Below are 20,141 nucleotides of genomic sequence, written 5' to 3' on the forward strand. Positions count from 1 at the left end.
ATTCCCGAGAGGGAGTGCAGTGGAGTGTGTACACCTGATGAGCCCAGAATGAGGGCGAAACACGTGTCGTGTACTCTTTGCATTTATTTGACAGTAAACTATTTCAACCATTCTATGATCTGCTCCTCACAAACTGAGGGCACCGTGGTGGATGTTAGCAGATTGCTGACCAACCACAAAGCATTACCTGGTAGGTAACCACCCATACAATCAGATTGTGACACAGACTACGAATGCCGTGAATGTAATTACCCCGATCTACATGCTGTCAAAATAAACGAACCACACGCCGTGGCGCAACGTTAGGGGCATCGCCTCTGGCGCTGACGTCCGAGGTTCGATTCCCGAGAGGGACTGCAGTGGAGTGTGTACACCTGATGAGCCCAGAATGAGGGCGAAACACGTGTCGTGTACTCTTTGCATTTATTTGACAGTAAACTATTTCAACCATTCTATGATCTGCTCCTCACAAACTGAGGGCACCGTGGCGGATGTTAGCAGATTGCTGACCAACCACAAAGCGTTACCTGGTAGGTAACCACCCATACAATCAGATTGTGACACAGACTACGAATGCCGTGAATATATATATATATATATATATTATATATATATATATTGTGGGAGATGGCCGGTTGTTCATCCCGGCCAATATCCCCAGGCCGCTAGATGGAGCCCTCCCTGTAGCATGGAAGTGCCCCAAAGACCAGCAGGGAATCCTGGACAATGGAGTTTTTATTCCCGACCCTGCTGGACACCGTGGGGCACACCAGAGGACGCTGCAGGGAGGCTCAAGGACTTACATGTGCCCTATAACCCGGAAGTGCGTCTTAATTACCGCGACAGAGGAAACGACGTACTTCCGGGATGAAGAAGGAGAGTTTTCATTCGACCTGGAAGTGCTAAGGAGTCACATGGACAAGGGTTCAGGAGCACTTCCGGGTCATGGACTATAAAAGACTGTGGGAAACCCAGACGAGCTGAGCTGGGAGGAAAGGTGGCTAAGTGTCTGGGAGTCGAGGATTGAGTATTGTATGTGTAGTGTGGAGTGGAGGATGCTTAGTGTACTTTATTATAATAAAAGAAATAAGTATTATACTTTTACCTGGTGTTTGGCGTGGTACTTGAGGGTTCAAGGGAGCAGTAGTGCCCCCTACTGCTACAATATTTACACATACTGTAGGCCTGAAAATTTGTGAGCACCCCATGTAGCCCCCACTGCCAATTTCTTTTTTGGCCTAAAGTTTTGCTTAATTAAAACTAGTTCTTACTTTTCTAAAACAAAACATTTATATCTACAAATTCAATATAACAATAAGACAAATTAATTTACAAAATTAGAAAATAAACAGATATATAAGACACATGAGAATAAATAATTGAACCACATAGTTCATTACCTTAAGGCCATGTCACATTAAGCGAATTTCCCGCGATTTTTCATTCTTAGCATTAATTTAAATTATCTTAACAACTAGGCATATTCCAATGAAACAAGTCTCATAATGTGACATGCCAGCACCTCATTCCAACTAGTCCACGACTCATTTTGACAAAATTAGTTTTAGTCGTAGAGGGGGACTCTGTGTGCATGATATGACAGCTGACAACCAATGAATGTTCATCCAGAAATACAATTGATATAATGCACTGATGATGAACAAGTAACACAAATGTTTTTGACGTTATGAACAGAAAAAAAGCTCATCTGTCTGATGTGTAATATTTTATGAACCACAACAGAATAATAAAAAGTTGGGGGGGGCTAGCACTGTGCTTGAACTCAACATACCTTGTCACAAACTCGACCAAGAGCCATAGCAAGGTTTGGGGCAGCCACCCGTATATTGTTTCCTGGCTGCAAAATTGCAAAAATGATTGCACTGAGGTGCACTATTCACAGTCCAAAATGGAACTGAAGGGATAGGGGAAAAGTGGCGGCTTTTAAAGTCCACTACAGGAAATAACATCAGGGGGGTAGGAACTGGAAAGGTCTTCCTCCATAGGCTTGAGACCAGAAATGACATCAGCGGGGCCAGACCCAGAACGGTCTTCGTCCATAGGCTCAGACCCAGAAGTGACGTCAAAGGGGTCGGAAGCAGGCTTGACATCATCAGGACCAGGCGGGATTTCCCGTGAACGGTCTGTAGACAAGCCTGAAAAACAGTCAGTGCACTCTGTTACATCCCGGTCTGGCTCGGAATCACCCTCATTCAAGCCCTTTAGCTATCTCTCATGCTCACATGTGTGCAGAGGTGGGTAGTAATGAGTTACATTTACTTCGTTACATTTACTTGAGTAACTTTTTAAAAAATGAATTATTATTATTATTATTATTATAGTAAGCAAGTCTGACGTACCCAACATGTAGAAGTCGCGTAACGACATCACCTTCAGAAATCAAGGCAAGTATATTCAGGTGGCAAATTATTGGGTGCCAAGATTACCAATCAGTGAGTAGAATGGTGGCACTGTGGACATTGAGGCTGCCTCTCAGATCCAGCATGCTATGTTTCAAACCTGTTCCTGGCTGTGGTCTGTGTGGAGTTTGCATGCTCAGATAGGTATGTGGATTTTTCTCTGTGCACTTGACCTTCCTCTCACAGTCCTCAAAAAAATTGTGTTAAGTTACAGTAAGTGGTGATTCTAAATTAGCCCTGTGCAACTTTGGTTGTGGGTAAATGCTTGAGAGACTCTTGTGATGGACTGGCATCCTGTCCTAGGCTTGTCCTGCCTCGCTCACAGTTATGCAAGGACAGGTTCCAACTCTAAAAGTGGATTAAAGTGGATGAATGGATGCTTGACCATAAAAGATAATCACCAAGCCATTATACAGTAAGGGCAGCACGGTGGCGCAGTGGTAGCGCTGCTGCCTTGCAGTAAGGAGACCTGGGTTTGCCTCCCGGGTCCTCCCTGCGTGGAGTTTGCATTTTCTCCCCGTGTCTGTGTGGGTTTCCTCCCACAGTCCAAAGACATGCAGGTTAGGTCGATTGGCAATTCTAAATTGGCCCTGGTGTGTGCTTGGTGTGGGTGGGTGTGTGTGTGTGTCCTGCGGTGGGTTGGAATTGAGTTCAGGAATGGTTCCCTGACTTGCGCCCTGTGTTGGCTGGGATTGGCTCCAGCAGACCCTCGTGACCCTGTGTTCGGATTCAGCGGGTTGGAAAATGGATGGATGGATTATACAGTATCATTAACCAGTTTGATTTCAAACTCCTTAAAATATTGTGACATTCTCAAACCCGCCTAATCCAATTTAAGGTCAAAGAATCCTGGAGGCTGTCCAGGAATTTCTGGGTGCAAAACAGGCGTAAGCCCTTGGTCAGGGCATCTGTCCATCACATGTCTCCCAGGTTCATCACAAGGGCCATCCATTCACACATCCACACAAGATCAGGTTAGACTCACCGGTTAACCTAATATGTGTCTGGGATATCTGGAAAAAAACCCACACAATCACACTGAGAATCTGTAGACTCCACACAGACCCATTTAGGGTTCATTCCTGACTTGTGTCTGATGCTGGCAGCACTCTGTGGCTGCCCATGACCATAAATTGGATTAAGCAGGTTGGAGGATGTTATGTTTTATTATGTTACCCAGTCAAAGAGTTAATCAGCAGAACACCATCTGAGAGGCACTTAATGATACAGAAATAAGCATATGTTAGTGTAATACACCATATTGTTGTCTAAAGAGATCTCAGACCACCTAAAGAGTTTAGTAAGTGCTTATCATTCTCAAGAGGGCTAAAAACTATAGAAAAGCTGTTCAGAATTCATCAGTTGGCATATAAAAAAATCTAGGACAACAAAAAACTCTTGATTTGGATAAGGTGTCCAAGAGAATGTAACAGATTGGTGGAATGATTATTTACTAATGAATAATGTATGACTGGCATCAGTGTTGGCCTTGCCAACACTTATTGAATTTAAAGTTTCACTTACTTTAGAAAGAACACTGATATACATATATCCTCTCCAGAGTCAGTTCCTGCTTTGAAATGATTTTGGCTACACCATCCTCCCTATCCCCTATTATTAGACTTCTTGAAAATAAAGGAGATGACCTCTGCACACAGGAATCATGAGTTTCAGTTATATAATTATAACATTGACCCATAATTAAATTACACTTTTACTATGTTGCTCAACTGTTCAGGTTACACTTATTAAATACAGAGGTTGAGATAAACACTACATTGTGTTTTATTTACTAAATGATATTTAAACTTTCATATTTGCAAATGTGTGCAGCAGAGTGAGCTTATCAATAAGAAGGGCACTATTTACAAATGAACTCAGTCATAAACAGTTTATTTTTTCATAAATGACAGTGGCCCCTTACAGTAATTTGAATTAAATGTGTATAAAGCATATCATGCCAATGACACTTTATTGCTGAAAGATTAATAATAATAATAAGAACAAGGACCAAGCACTCAACTGCAGTACCACCAGTGGGACACCATAAAGCAGCAGGGTGATAGCAAGTGCAAAATGTGCAGCAAGGCTGAGAAGGTGATCAGCTATTTTATCTCTGAATGTACAAGCTGTCTTGTACTGAATACATAAACTGGCACAATGGGGTTGCCTAGGTGGACAAATGCCTGAAAAATGGTACCATCACATGCCAGAAACTGTTGTCAACATTGGAGATACTACCATCATGTGAATCACGGCAGTGCAAACTGATCATACTGTTTCAGCTAACCATGCTGATATGGCGGTCCATCACAAGAAAGAGAGTAAATGCCTGCTAATGTAACAGTCCCAAATGACAAAAACGTATAGCTCAAAGAAGCTGAAATGCAGAGCAAATATACAAACCTGGAGATCAACATCAGCAGGATATGGAGCACCAAGACTAGAGTTGTGTTTATGGTGGTCATGGCTTTAGGTACCATCAAGAAAGGATTCAAAAAGAATCTGCAAGAGCTGTCAGGACACCACACAGCCCAAGAAGTGCAGAAGATCACACTAATGGGAACCTCTCAAATTCTTCATGCAGTGCTGGGTACACGGACACCACAGCAGCTAAGCATTTTGCCATGACAAACAAATCTCTCTATTATATAATATATAAAAAAATCTTTCAGAGAGATAATTTCATGTCCCGCGAGACCATAGTTTGTGCCAAGAGATGAATTGAAAACCTAACAGGTCCAAGCGGGGGCGGAAATAAAAGACAAACAGTAGAAGAAGAAAAGACAAAGAGTAGAAGACAAAGTAGAACGTCGTAAAGAGGTTCAAAAACATTGGCACGATACACATGCAGAGCAGGTTAGAGATTCTGAAAGTACTAAAATTCGAAAGTCTCAAAAAAGTGATAGTAAAGATCACATTAGCGCTAACAAACAGAAATGATTACTTGGTAAAATAACGGAACAGCAAAAAGAGATCGAATATATGGACATAGGTGATATGTTAGAGCTACTACAAGTTTAATTTCAAAGAAACCACAATTTGGTCAGGTTTATATTTATGATCACGGAGAAGCGATGCAACATAGAATCGAAAGAGATAAACGATCGGACGTATTAGAAATTCTACAGCCAATAATGGATACAAATCCATACGTCCAAAAGTATCACAATTTACACAAAATTTAACTGAAAAACACGGACAAAGAGATTTTCTTGGATTTCTATATGAATCCGAAAGATCATGCTCGCATATATAATAAACCAACATGTGACGAATTGTCAGCGATAATAGTTTAGAAAGACGGAGATATCAAAGACAGAGTTGATATTCGTGTTTATTGAAAAGCACAGCACGATTTGTCGCAAGCAGCGGATCCAGGAAATGACTAATGCGTAGGGCCCGCACGGGGGTTGGCGGGGGCATAGGACTGGTGCCTATCCCCACTTCCTATGCCAGGAAGTGAACTTGAACAGGGCACCAGCCAATCTCCGTTCCTATTCATATAAGCATCCACATCCAGGGCCAAATAAAAATAACCAGACAATCTATATTCCATGGGGTTGTGGGTGAAAAATACGTGTAGGTACAGGAAGAACGTGTAAAATCCACCTGGAAAACGACCACTACATGAAGATTTGAGAACAGGATGCTGGATATTTGGCTCAAACCACCCATAAAACAAGCATTTCCGTAATAATAATTTGAAAATACATCAAAGTGCCTTTTCTATTTTCAAAGTGCGTAAAACTCAGCTGAGAGCAGTAAAGAGTCTAATGGAGTTTCCCTGCATAAGGAAATTTTGTGAAATATAAGAAACTAAATAACTAAATCCCTTATTTAATAGTAATGAGTTCACTTTAACATTGCAGGATTAACTTCAGTCCTAATTGATTTCATTCACAGTTTTCTTGCAGTCTCATTGGTTGCCCCCAAGTGAAGGTCGGGCATAAAGCCTGTAATCAGTAGCATCTGTATATGCTTCTATTCACTAAACACAAAAATAAAACACATGCTTAGTATTAGATGTGCACCAAAACAGTGGATTTGTGAAATTTAAAACAGCAGGACTTTCAAGGGACATACCTATACCTGACCCTGGGATTGATCCCACATATGGCCCTTGAAGTAAACCCCAGGCAGAGTTTTAAAATCATCTCACCACCACCACAGGCTAATTGAGTGTGCATTTGAGAGGTGGGCTTGAACAAGTGATCACCCACCTCAAATGCTAGCAGGGGTTAGCTTGAATAGATAAGCCTAGATAAGATTATAGGTTGTTATTATTTTATTTCTGTCTCCATTGTACTATTTCTATTGTTCATAAATTAAACCTCTTAGTTTGGATTTAACGAAAATACAAGAGCGGCCACTATTGTTCCAACTGACAGAAAATTGTTCTCTCTTACTATTGCTAAACATACCGTACAGAAAATAAGATGCTACGTACAAAGTGTGCTAGAGGTATCTTAATTGCATGAAAAGTGTTTCTAATGATAGGGAATCAAATCAAAGCACAGCTTTTGATGTTGTGTAGAGGCATGGGAGAGGGCTCTCTTATGAAAGAGAGTAATAATCTATGTGAGAAACTGTTTATTTGAAAAGTGTTAAAATTGGAGCATTTAAAAACGTCTAGTTTAGAGTCAGTCAGTCAAAAACTCATGTTGTTCAACTAATGATGGCACATTTTGTGTTGTTCACTTGATAGTTATTATTAATAGAATCAAATTTATACCCAAAAGGAAGATGAATTCTAAGCACTGTGATGTTTTTGTGTGATAGATTGTTTTTCTGGGACTGTGACTCACACGCTTAATGAGTTTCCCTATGAAAGTGTTTCCTCTGAGCAAAGATTAATTTGAAGACATTGGTCTTTCAACATGAAAACTGGACATATTCTTTCATCATTAAGCACCAAATAATATACAAGAATTAATATTCAAAATAAGGACATCAAAACATTTTTGCAGCGTTAGCATTTTTCAAATTTATCACTATAAATGGGGCAGTTTTGATGGCTAAAAAGGGCTTAAATTAGTAGTAATCTGGTAATGTGTAGTTCTAATTAATGTAATTAGCCAACATTTGATGGACATACCCGGGTATATAATGCTGATTATTTTCCATTATAGACTCTGTGGGACTTAGTTGATGGTAGAACAGATAAGCAAATAATGCAGGATTTCAAAATTTTACTTTTATGAAACAAAGCATAAAAAACGAGTTATCTCTGCTTGTCGCCAAATGTGCATGTCGATCTTCGAGTTCCACATCTGTATAAGAGAAGGAGGAGCATGCCCTATACATGCATAATTAGCCACATGGAGATAAAAATCAAATCTTGAAGGAAGCCCCATCACAGGACACCCTAAGAAATAATAATAATGAAAGGTTTATTACTATTTACAAGATGTTTCTATTTTTTTGATAGAAGAAAAAGTGCAAAGCACCAGCACAGACAGTTTATGGAGCCTTCAGCACAACTTCAAAAAAATAGAATGAGCCTGCAGCTTCAATCATGAGTTTTGAATTTTCTGCCTTTACAAGACCTACATATTTTTTCTGAATTTTCACTACAGTTTCAACATTTCTGCTTTGTTTTGATGAAATATATGTTTGCATGTCTCTGACTGTGTTCTTTTTTCTTTGATGTCACAGAGGCACGGTGGTACAGTGGTTGGCACTGCTTCTGCACAGCTTTTTGGCAACAATAATCAGTCCAGTATAGTTGGCAGACAATTCCCTAGCCCTCAGGGACACTTTAAAGACGACTGTACCATTATAATCCAGTCAAATCTAGTTCAGTTAGTCCTTCCCCATTGACTTCAATGCATTTTGCAGAGTTTGGCAATATTCGCTAACACTTCCATAATTTCTCCGAACTCGAGATGAAGTGAACACTGTAGAGTTCACTAATCACTACTCTTAACATCATCCTATTCTAATAAGGTCCTCTGAAATATTACCATCTGCTTCCTGTGTTTTTGCCAATTCTGCACCCATCTTGCACACTACATACCCAACCTCTCATGTGGGACCTTTCTGAAAATCAAGGTAAAAAAGTGAGTAGCCATACAGGGCCAATTTCAAATCACCTATTAACCTAACTTGCATGACTCTAGGGATGGGGGAGCAAAATCCATGTATACATATACAGGGAGAATGTGCAAAGTTCACAAGAACCAGTGTCAGGGCACTGGAGCTGCGAGTCAACAATGCTAACTACAGCACCAGTATACTATCATGTGATGCCTTGGTTGGCCGCATCATTCCTTCTTGCACTCAGACATAGATAGTCACATACTGAGATGGACTAGAGTAATGAGGACACATAAACAACAAGAAATGGTGCAATTTCATTGTGTTATTTATTCAAGCACTGTCCATCCAACAACATAAATGAAGCGCAGTTCCGTATCTTCTTTAAATCAAATAATTCAATGAATATTCCAATAAAACAAGTGCCAAGTGGGAGTTAAAATCAGTTCTCAATAAAGAGATGAATAAACAGATTCCACAAGAGGTAAAATCTGACTCTATGTCAGTTCAGCCTCAGTGCCTCTTTTAATTTTTCCTACACTGCACACCTATCAGGTATGCTCAGTGAGAGCATGGCCATCCTTTCAAACGGCTTGTGACCCACCCACCTCCTGGCCCGGCACCATCATCCCACCACAATTCTTCAGTGTTTGTAGGACAATCCTGAAAGCCCTTCATCTGCTCTTGTTCCCTGAATGCTTAGCAGGAGTGATCCACCCCGGAGCACCGTTCTCTCGCTCCTAAAAGGGCCAACTTCTAAGCGCCATCTATCCTGTCTTCTGCACCCTCTGAACTGACTCATACTCTCAATCTCCAAGAAATGTCTCTTTTGAATTTTCACCCCCTCTCAATACTACTTAGGCTCCTTAAACCATTGTGGATACAGGTGTCTTTAAGACCTTCCAGTGTCAGTGAGGGAACTGACTGAAATTATCATGTTTGCACATGAATATGTGATCAGCCAATTTCCTAATCAAACACATCAGGCCATACCTGCACCCACTAATCCAGAGCCACACCCTCTAAATTTTAAAAACTCTGTACCGCCACAGACCACATATGCACTTTACCCCATGTCAATTTTAATCTATATATAAAAGCCAAATAGCACTGACTCACTCATCACGAAATCTCCCGAACCATGAGGACTTGGGACTTGAAATTTGGAATGTAGGTTACCCTTGCCCCATAGGTGCTCGCTAAGAAATGGTTTTAAAAATTTCATGGTCCAAGTGCATTCTGTCTGTCCGCTTTTCACGAGAGAATTACTTAACGGATTTAGATCTGGTTGTTTTCTATAATTTGTTTGAATTTTCCAGTTGATTTTGCGACTTCTCTCATCCAAGAGAGTGGTTGTGGGCTGAGAGCGGGGCCTTCCTCATTCACTTGCCAGCCTCTGTTCGAGTTGGTCAATGTCTCACCACGTGTTAGAGTGCACCTTGCCTCCGCTTAGCTAGCGGTACCCGTTTGTTCAACAGACATTGTCATCTACAGATTGTTAAGGAGTAACGTTTGATGTTTTTGAGAGAGAGATCAGAGCTCCATGTGTTTTAGATTGTAGCTGCTGATTGCCAGAGATATCACGGTCATGTGCTTTTTTCCCCACAGGGGGAATGCTCTCCCGTCAGAGCTGAACACGGTCAGATATAGTGCCAACGTCTATTAATTTTTAAAGTTTGTCCTGTTTCATTACTATGTGGGCAAAGCCATGGGGTACAGCTAGTAACTGTATAAACAGAACTATCACTAAAATCCTGGTAGTGTGATTGTGTACATTTTCAAAGTCAACACACAACTTAGCACTTGTCAGGTGTTCAGCCATAGTACACTTTTTTCCATAGGGGTTTTAGTGGCTTAGGATTATATAATGTGTTCGTGAACTGAACTGGGAACTATAAAGTTTAAAGTTCAATGCTTAGACCACTAGGCTACACTGTCTACCACACATGTTAAGGGAAGAATTACCAACGTCACAAGAGCCTGTTGTCAAATGCAAAGCATTACCAGAATGCTGCTAGTAACCTTATAGTAACATTAAAAACATCCAGTTATGAGGAAGAATGATATCTGCAGTTAAAGAGCACCACTGCACACCAGTACGAGTAGACAAGGGGCAGCCAGGGGGTGGCTGATTCTAACTAGCAAAGGTCTCCAAGTGTGAGAGCTCCAGTGGCACTATACAAAGAGAAGGGGAATTATTCCCTTGTATGCCAGAGGACCTGATCCTCTACTAGGAAGGAGGAGAGTAGACAACTGAGAACTGGCAGCAAGCCACAAGATCTCTCTTGCCCAATTGGTGACAGGAGCCTTTCCAGAGAAGCTGTAAACATGTTAGCCTTATGGGTGTCAGCCCTGCTAACAGGGAGTAAAACAACACGCACCCCCTGGGTGGGATGAGTGGAACCCTTTATATCACACAGATGGTGAACTACAGAACTGTCTCTTTAAGTGCTACCAATTTCATGTTTTTTTAAAGTTTTCAAGCATTTTTAATGGAGTGAAACATTTTAGTTTTTATTTCAATATTGCACAATGTCATTTTGAAATTTTAACAGGTCATAATGTTTACCTTTACTGAGTGTTATGTTACAGCCAGGATTTTTTTCCTGATTTAAGTTTATCTTCATTTTTATTATCGGCACAGTGGTAGTGCTGCTGCTTTGCAGTAAGGAGACTATGGAAGATTGTGGGTTCGCTTCCCGGTTCCTCCCTGTGTGGATAGCGCTTTGAGTACTGAGAAAAGCGCTATATAAATGTAATGAATTATTATTATTATTTTTGATTTTTTATTATTATGTAAATTCTGTTAATAATTTTATGCCACCCTGAAGCCTCTATGTAGGGACCACTTTTAGCCTTCATATTTCAATCTGTGGAGTTGGTTCCTCAGAGGTTCATTAGTTGTCATGGAGTGCTTTTTGTCTGTGAGTAATGTTCTTTGAATTTTTGTGTTGTTTTAATTATTTTGCGTCTTGTTTCTGGTTTTGATTACTGGATTGTGATTTGAACTTGAATTCTTTGGATTGCCTTTTTAAGGCATATCCTTTTACCTTGTTTTTCTATTTTGTTCTCCCTTTATTCATATACAGTACACAAATTCTTCATTTACAAAGATGCTTTGTTCATCCTTGTCTTATCAAGCCAGCGTTTACAGTTATTCTCTCCCTTGGAGGACATTTGTGTACATTTTAAATTCTGCATTTATAAAGATTCTTTTTCAGCTTTGTCTAATCAAGGCAGGAGCCTTTTCTATACATTTTGAACATTAAAACTATATTCTGAAGTTTAAAAGCCTGTGCCCCATTTATGCCTGTGCAAGTCAAAGCCTGCCTGCTGAGTTGGGAGTCAAGCTGCCTGGAGTGAGGCATGGCAGTGAAGGTCCTGGCCTGGTTTATGGGAATTTCCATGTTTGTGCCTCTTATCCATAGCACTGAAGTGGTTGCTGGTCATGTGGCACAGAAGTCACATGATGTGTTTCGTCATCAGGACCCACCTATAAAAGATGGTGTCACACTTCACTACGAATCCACATATTGGGATATTTAAAATGAACCTTTCCTAGTGCTTTCTTTAGGGTCCTACTAGCTACTTTTTGTATTTACTTTTGCTTTAGCACTTTTTGATTAAGATTTTTAGCCTCATGTATTGCGATTTGTTGATTGTTACTTTTGCCATTTTTGATAACAAACCCTGCCTAGATTTTGACTGCTTTTTTGCTTCTACCCTTTAGTTTTATTTATCTCTTGGACAAGGATTTTTTGAGCAATGATTTAGAATATAAACAGAAGAAAAAAATAAATGTGAGAAAGCTGTTGTGAGCATCAAGTCATTCAATGAGATTCAAGCAGACTTTCTCACACACAGTGATAGTGACCTCTGTGACAAAAGTAAGTCACAACTTTAGCCTTGTAGAAACTCAGTCCAAAACTATGCACAGGGTATGTTAGTACTTTCATAAATCATTTACTCTTTTACTTATGCCATCCTACCAGTGGCAGTGATGCAGTCAGCCTCTAAGCATCTAAAAGAGGCTCCCAAGAGGCCCTCATCAAAGACATATTTGAAGTATGAGAACACACTCAGAATCATGATCTCACGTTGCAGAATACTTTCTAATTTGCACTTGAAAATAAAACAGCTGTATTTCAGTTTGAACAAAGATGGGTGGAGGACTTCAAGAATTTCAGATGATGTTCACTACTTGAGTTGAGAACATTCAGCACTAGATTTATCCTTTCATTTGTGCTATATTTCTCTTGTCTTAATATTTCCATCATGGTTACTAAATGAGGGGTATATATACAGATTCAAAGTATGACCTGCATTGTTAAAAAAAACAGATTCCGAGGGAACATACAACCCCTGCTGGACACAGCTATCAAACATGGTAATGATAGTGTTAACTTGGGGATTAGGTTGAGTGGTCAAACATCTATCCAACTATCCATTTAGTGTACATGCAAACCCAACCTTCAACGTGTTAGCTCAATGCGGGGTACACTAGTACACACATCTATTTTCACTCATATAGGGTCAGTGTAGCGTCAACAGGTAAATTAACCTACACAGACACAAGTGGAACATTCAAGCTCCACACAGACAATGGCTAAGCAGGGATTTAAACCTATTATTCAATTATTATCTGTTGTGCATTTTGTAAAATGAAGGTTCTGAACCCACTGCGCAATGGGTTCAGTAGATATATATTTGTCAGACATGTACAAATATTGGGCAGGTGCAGGGCTACGAAAAGGGCAATACTACCCCCTTCTCTTCTTTTACTTCCAGGAATACTTACATCACTTCCTCTGGTCACAACCAAGAAGTCACGTCTCTTCCTCCATGGATGGGATAAAAAAGAACCTCAGCACCAGAAGTCTGCATTGATTTGTGGAACCTCTGTTTGTGTGTGGTGTTGTGCACCAGGAGCGACCTTTTTCCATTATTAACAACCTATAAGGGATAGTCAAAAAGTTCCCAGCACTTGCTGCAGTGCTGCTAGCATATCTGAAGCTGATTTCTCCATTTGCACATGAACTTGATGTTAGCACATTGTTCTAATTGCGACATTGAGCTGAATGACTATACATACGTCTAACTCAAACAGTAATTAAAACAATACTACACGCTGAAATAAATCTAGACCTGTTGTAACTGGTCTACAGACGTGTTGTGCTCCCCTCCAGAACAATGTGTGCGTAATCTGATCTCTCACTCTCCTGCTATATCACAATTCCGGGAACTTTTTGACTGCCCCTCGTATATGGTCTATTATTGATGTATATTTAACCGCTGTCTGCTTTTTTCTTCATTACACAGGGTATACCTTTGGGTACACCAACCCTTTATCTGTATCTTTTGCATTTCATTATTTATTTATTTCTATTGGACAGTGGCAAGTAAACTCCCTGTTCTACTGTAGCCATTCTGACTAGACAAAGACATTCCTAAACTTAAATAGGCATGGATAAGAAAGCAAGCTAACAAGTAATAAATCACCCTATAGGCTTTGGAAAGTTATCAGCAATGTTAGAATCCTAAAGTATATACTTTATACTGTACTAATTTCTTCATTTTGGTTGTCTTCCTTACAAGGTCTAAGTACATGTTGTTGGGTTTTTGGCCCCAAGAATTATGAATTTCACATTCATTTCTTGCATTATGCAATATTTACAAAGTTTAATTTTGATAATGCCACATTGTTTATAGTGGAGGTTCAACCGCTGCCACTATTATCTTTCCTAGAATAATCAGTGAATATGCAACATGTGATGTCATTCAGGGTGTTGGCATAAAGACTGGCACTTTCTATTCTGGAGTATCCGATATTGGTGCAAATTGTGTTATTTTGATTCATCTATTCCTGGTTACAAATTAATGTTTTTATTGGTTAAAGGCTATGATTTTTTTAATTAGTGTTTTAAACTTAACAACTGGTTGGTTGTCTTTTCTGGTATCGAATCTTGCCAGTTTTCTGGACCACATCTCCTGATCCTTTTTCCTTACATTCTTTTACTATCTTGTCATGAATTAGTACAATATAATATATATAGCAAAGATATCTGGGGTAAGAGCCTGCATCAACAGTTGCAGGAACACATCCTGGGCAGGAGGCCACTACTAACCTACCCCAGCAGGGAAACCAGGTGAAAATGCAGGAACAAGCATCCTTTGAATTAGTCAAGTGATATAAATCTAGTGATGTGTCAGTGGGGAGTGCACAATAAAAGAGTGTCCATTCCCCAGCCCTGTAACTGCAGGCAGCAGGAGGCTGCTATTGAGGGATGTCAGGCCTATCTGGCCCTTTGGTTAAAAATGGAGCAGAAGTCTGGCAGAGAGGAAGGTTAATCTAGGGATTTTATAGGGCTAGTGTGGACCCAAAAGTACTTCGCAGGAGATCAGAATTGAGGTGGTCTAGGGATCTGGTATAAAAAGAGGCCAGTAGCCATTGCTTTAGGGAACATGAAATCAGGTGGAGAGTAGAGGAGAATTTATTTGGCAGGATGAAGGAGAAGAGCAACAAGAAAAGAGAAAGGTAGGAGGTGTAGACAGGGGGATATCTTTTCAATTTTGCTTTACAGCCTTATTAGTTGTGTTTTGCCTCCCAAGTCCTGTAATCATCTTTATTCAGTTGTCATAAACCATTCCTCCCCTTATAATTTTAGTGGTGTTTGGCATCTTATGATTTGGGAACTGAAGGAGCGCCCCTTACAATTCACTATTACAATTCACTATCTATCTATCTATCTATCTATCTATCTATCTATCTATCTATCTATCTATCTATCTATCTATCTATCTATCTATCTATCTATCTATCTATCTATCTATCTATCTATCTATCGGCTATTAAACTATTGTGAGGCTCTCTAAATATTAGCACAGCAGCATAAAAAAAACTGTAAGAACAGAAATAAATTAACAAATGCTGTAGCTGAAACAAATTTGACCACAGGCTATTGAAATGGAATCAGAGCTACAGGAAAATGTTAGACATGCAGACATCTGAAAGATTCAGTGAATCCTTTGGGAATAGCACAATCTTGTCAGTTATTCTTCAGTTTTATTTTGCAGATCTGTGAATAATACAAACACAACACACCAATGTACCACAGTGAATAAGTGGCATGCAGTCTTATATTATAAGAGTGGGAAGACATGAATAGAAACTGCATGAACTGGGCTGAAAAGCTTTTGCTGTTGTTGCCAGTGTCAGAGCTGCAGAACGAGGCTGTCTAATTAGTGCACAAGAACATAACCGCAGCAGTGGAAGATGGGCCATTCAGTTTGAGGTAAGGAAAGAATTTTTTCTAGATATGTTTTTTGCTGTAGCAGATCAGCTGAAAAGCTGTATAGAATATACACATTTTGCCAATGAGTTTCAATTATTGTTTTTTTTTAGTTTGAACATCATCATCATCAAGTTATACACAGACTAGTTATTCACAGTATATGCCACCTTTCATCTTTTCTCAGAAGTGTCTTCATGCCCTTAGGATTTTAATTTCTGTTTTAGAAAAACTGCTAAGTACAAGTTGTAGTGACTTAGAAATCAAGCTATTATAGGGGAAAAATACACTATTTCTTTAAATTGAATGGGCTAATATTTCCAAATACGAAGCAAGGACAGCAACATGGAGTTACTTTTAATTAGTTTCACATCTTACTTAAAGTTGCCAGAACCTCAGCTAAAAATGATAAGGGCAGTGAAATCTATCAATGTCTCCACATTAGTAAATTAGGTTGAGCTCTTGTGCACTTTCTTAATCAAATAAAAAGTCAGATTCACTTTTCTCAAATATATGTCTAAATATCAGGCGTTCTGGCAATAGTAGACTGTTCCTGGATTGTTTGCTACAAAAAGTTGTGTATGTACAATATGTTTATGTAGGAAATAATTACATTTTCTTTCACTATGCATAAACACAGAATTTTTGAGTGTATGTATAGGTAGTTAACAGTATTGATTATAAAGATCCACCCCCCTTTCTTATTTATTTTCCTAGGATCATGGTGATAATTTTTTAACTGTAAAGCTACTTTCAGTACATCTTAGCTGGCACAGTGGGTGGATAAACCAAATAATATTTATGAGCATACATTTATTTTTACACTTTGCTCTGTAATGGTTTGAGATAAAAAATTGTTTTTTCTCCTTCAATAAATTTTTCAGAGCTTTATGCAAGGCATTTTCATTGTTTGAATTATGAGGAACATTCTTCACTGTTCCATTCTTGTATAGTTTTATTTTTAAGGAGGTTTATTTTTATTAATGTTTTACTTGAAATCCTGCCAGGACACTATTGTGCTTTATTGGTTACACCACCATTTTGAGCAGCAGTTGCCATGTTGATTCTGTGGGTTGTTGGTGTGAAACTATATAAACTGACACTTCAGTCTTGTCCAAATTCAAGTTTGAGAAGATTTGTAAAATAATAAGCATTGCATATTTTTAGACTATTTTTTGTTGTTAAGAATTTAGCTTGTATCTCTTCAACTTCAACTTAGGTTGACATCCTGGTTTGGGCACACAATTTAATTGGTTATTTTCAGTTTTAACCAAGTACGTTTCTGCCACATATTTTTCCTCATCCTTTTCTTGATCCTTAACCAATCTTCCATTTGTCGTCCTCTCGGCTCAGAATAACAACCTCTGTGCTTCTTTATAACCCATCTGCTGTTTCCAAACTATTATTATAAGGTAGTAGTTGTTCTTGTTTACCTCTTTTTTCCCATAAAATGAAGGAACACATGAACAGCTCCTTCGTTGAGTTGTTTAACTTTAACATCAACAGCCAGACAGATGGCACAGATTAGTGTCCGTGCCCTCAACAAAACATGTTCTGCTGTAAAAGCTTACAGTTGAAGTGTTTGTGTCACAAGATCAGCTTTTGGTTTTTTCAACTGTTGTGACAATCACTAATGGGATAAAAAATGACAAAGTTTTGGTACATTAAAGTTGATTTTTTAAGCTTAATTGACAAAAGAGTTGTGAGAATGGAAGTATAAATACAAAACCTGAAAAGTGTATGACACCCTTTTTGGTGTATAAAATAAGATGCATAGTGCAGGCTGAATTTGAAAGGCTAATGGTTTGATCTGCCTCTGTTCTATGTGTGAAAATGCTATGCGTTCAGTAAGTGTCACTGTAAGTGCAAAAATTATTATATGGCAGCTATGTGAGCAAGCACTGGTGTCTGGTATTTTTTTGTCCCTATTTTCCTATCAACATCACTTGTAAGGCAAAAACCAACTCTGCATGGGATGATAGCCCACTGAAGGACACAGTCAAACACACTGTGCCAATTTAATTTTGCCATTTAATCCAGTGTATACAAGGATGGTCTCTGGGAGGAAAACTAAACCCCAAGCAGCCGTAGGAATAACATACAAACTCCAGCAGTAACTGGGCTAGGAACTGAAGCTGTGAGGCAGCAGTGCTTACCAATGCTACAAATCAATCAGTAACCTAAACAGTTAAACCAAGAGCTGAAATGTCATTAACTCATTGTAATACTGGAAAAATCGACTGTAAAATGTAATGCAGAAAGTAATGATTTATTGAATAATGAATGTTAAGGGTAATGACAGAAAGCTGAGCTGAGTTTTAGAGGCTAAGCAATGCTATACACAAAAAGAATGCAGATTTATGGGTTTGCTTCATTGACTCCAATGTTGAAAAGCTGAAGTCCCTAGGAGCCACCCAATGCCAAGTTAAGGCATGCGGCAAATTTGAACATTGGACAAAGACAAAAGCAACAGTGGAATCTGCCCATCTATGAATACTGATTTACTACTGCACCAGTGTGTTACTGTCATGAAAGACGAAGATTATGGCAGTAACACTGAATAAAAAACATTTCAAAGAGACTTACATTCCTTGGACATGCCCACTTCAAAGCATTTCTGCAGCCGACAATACTGGCATCGATTTCTGGTGACTTTATTGATGACACAGTTTTTATCCCTGTGACATGTGTATACCATGTTCTTCTGGATACTTCTCCGGAAAAAGCCCTAAATGAAGGGGTGAGGGGGTGGATTTGGGAAAAGCAGAAAGAAGGACACACTCTTTTAGTAATGAGCCATACCTACATTGGACAAACATATAAGGGAAAGTTATTTTTGTGCAATGGCATTGCATGCTAGGCAGCCTGTATTTCTGCAGTAAAAACAAGTTTTTTAATGAACAGGAAAGCGGCATGATAACAGAAAGAAACAAATTACACAAAACTCTAAAGTCAGTCTTTCTCTCTGGTCATTAAGCAGAATAAATCCAGAACTTATAGAGGGCAGACAAAAGTTACCCATTACTGACTTCTCAAATCTGATGAATTTGCAGTAAAGCACCAGACAGATAACTCAGCATTCAGACTTTTAAATAAATTCTGAGGCTGAATAATTGAAAGAAATTCAGATTTAATGCCAGTTGAGTATGCATAAGAGAGTAAAAATGATATGAAAATTAGGAGCTAAATTTAAAAGTGGAACAGAATGAAAAAAAAAATCAACAAATGACAACTTGCATGTACCCCCCTTAGTAAACTGATGACAGAACTGGAGATCTTATGTCTGAAATCTGTTAAATGTCCTTTAGGCCCAATTCTCACCAGTTTGAAAAAAAAACCTTCCATGATCAATGTTGCACATATTTTATTGCACCATTAATGCATTATTTATTGAAACTTGTCACTGTCTGACCACTTTTAAAGAAATCAACTATATCAAATATATTGTATTTTTATAAATTTAAGAACATGAGGACATTTCACAAACTAACAGAAGACCATTTAGTCCATCAAGTTCATCTGGTTAGTTAATAGCCAAGTCATCCCAGTATCTCATTTAGATACAACGTGAATTTGATCTTACAAAATACAGTCTTTATGAGAAATTTCGGTGTTCTTTCTACCCATTTACAGGAAAAAGCAACTTTAATTCATGTTGAAAAAATCTTCTGTCCTCTCTGACGCAGGACATTCCACCATTATCCATATATATATATATATATATATATATATATATATATATATATATATATATATATATATCCAAGGCACACAGATAACACTTTGGATTTCACTCATTTGAATCTGGCTCATATATTCCCAAGCAGCCTATAGCATAAAGCTACGCAACATTCAGATATGAATACAGTGATTATGTCTCCAGTAATAAACTGGAAGACTTGTGTACAGAATACATGATGCAGATGCGTTTGTTTATAACCATAGTACTGCACTCATTTTTGTATTACATTTCATTGAACAAGCACTTGTGACATTTCCTCCATCTCCTGTGCTCGGTAAACGTTTTTAGTTTTTTATTTGTAGTTGCTAGTTTTTACACATGCACAATCATATGCTCCTTGGTCTAGGGCAAAAGTTGAAGTAACAGTTCTTGATTTAGAAAAGGAAGGAAAACTAAATCCCAGTGAAGTGTAAATGAGGCCCTGTAAACAAAGAGAAAGAATTGGGGCACCGAATTGATTCCCTGTTTAATGTCCAGTTGACAAAAAATAAACTGTGGTAAAATAACACTTTTTAGTAATGTCATTCTAGACATACTGTAAATATGGCAGTTTGTTTCATGTAGTCATGTTTCACTTTTCATGGCATGGGCAGAAAGAGATTCAAGATAAATGTGTGTCTGGGTGCCTAAATGAACATAAGTTAATGATCC

The 20,141-nt window shown here is 38.8% G+C and overlaps 1 protein-coding gene across 9 annotated transcripts in view; it reads right to left on the reverse strand.

The window, feature by feature from the left end:
- Positions 1-20,141, reverse strand: part of LOC114664168 (retinoic acid receptor beta) — a 572,516-nt gene that overhangs the window by 223,976 nt on the left and 328,399 nt on the right. For 4 of the 9 annotated variants that reach the window (XM_051936144.1, XM_028818157.2, XM_051936142.1 and 1 more), the window contains one exon: positions 18,335-18,476. The exons of the other annotated variants lie outside the window; for them this stretch is intronic. In XM_051936144.1, the coding sequence (XP_051792104.1) occupies positions 18,335-18,476 (142 nt within the window). The remainder of the gene's footprint in view (positions 1-18,334; positions 18,477-20,141) is intronic. 9 annotated transcript variants of the gene reach the window in all.

Source organism: Erpetoichthys calabaricus, chromosome 13, assembly GCF_900747795.2.
Source record: "Erpetoichthys calabaricus chromosome 13, fErpCal1.3, whole genome shotgun sequence".
Lineage (NCBI taxonomy): Eukaryota > Metazoa > Chordata > Cladistia > Polypteriformes > Polypteridae > Erpetoichthys > Erpetoichthys calabaricus.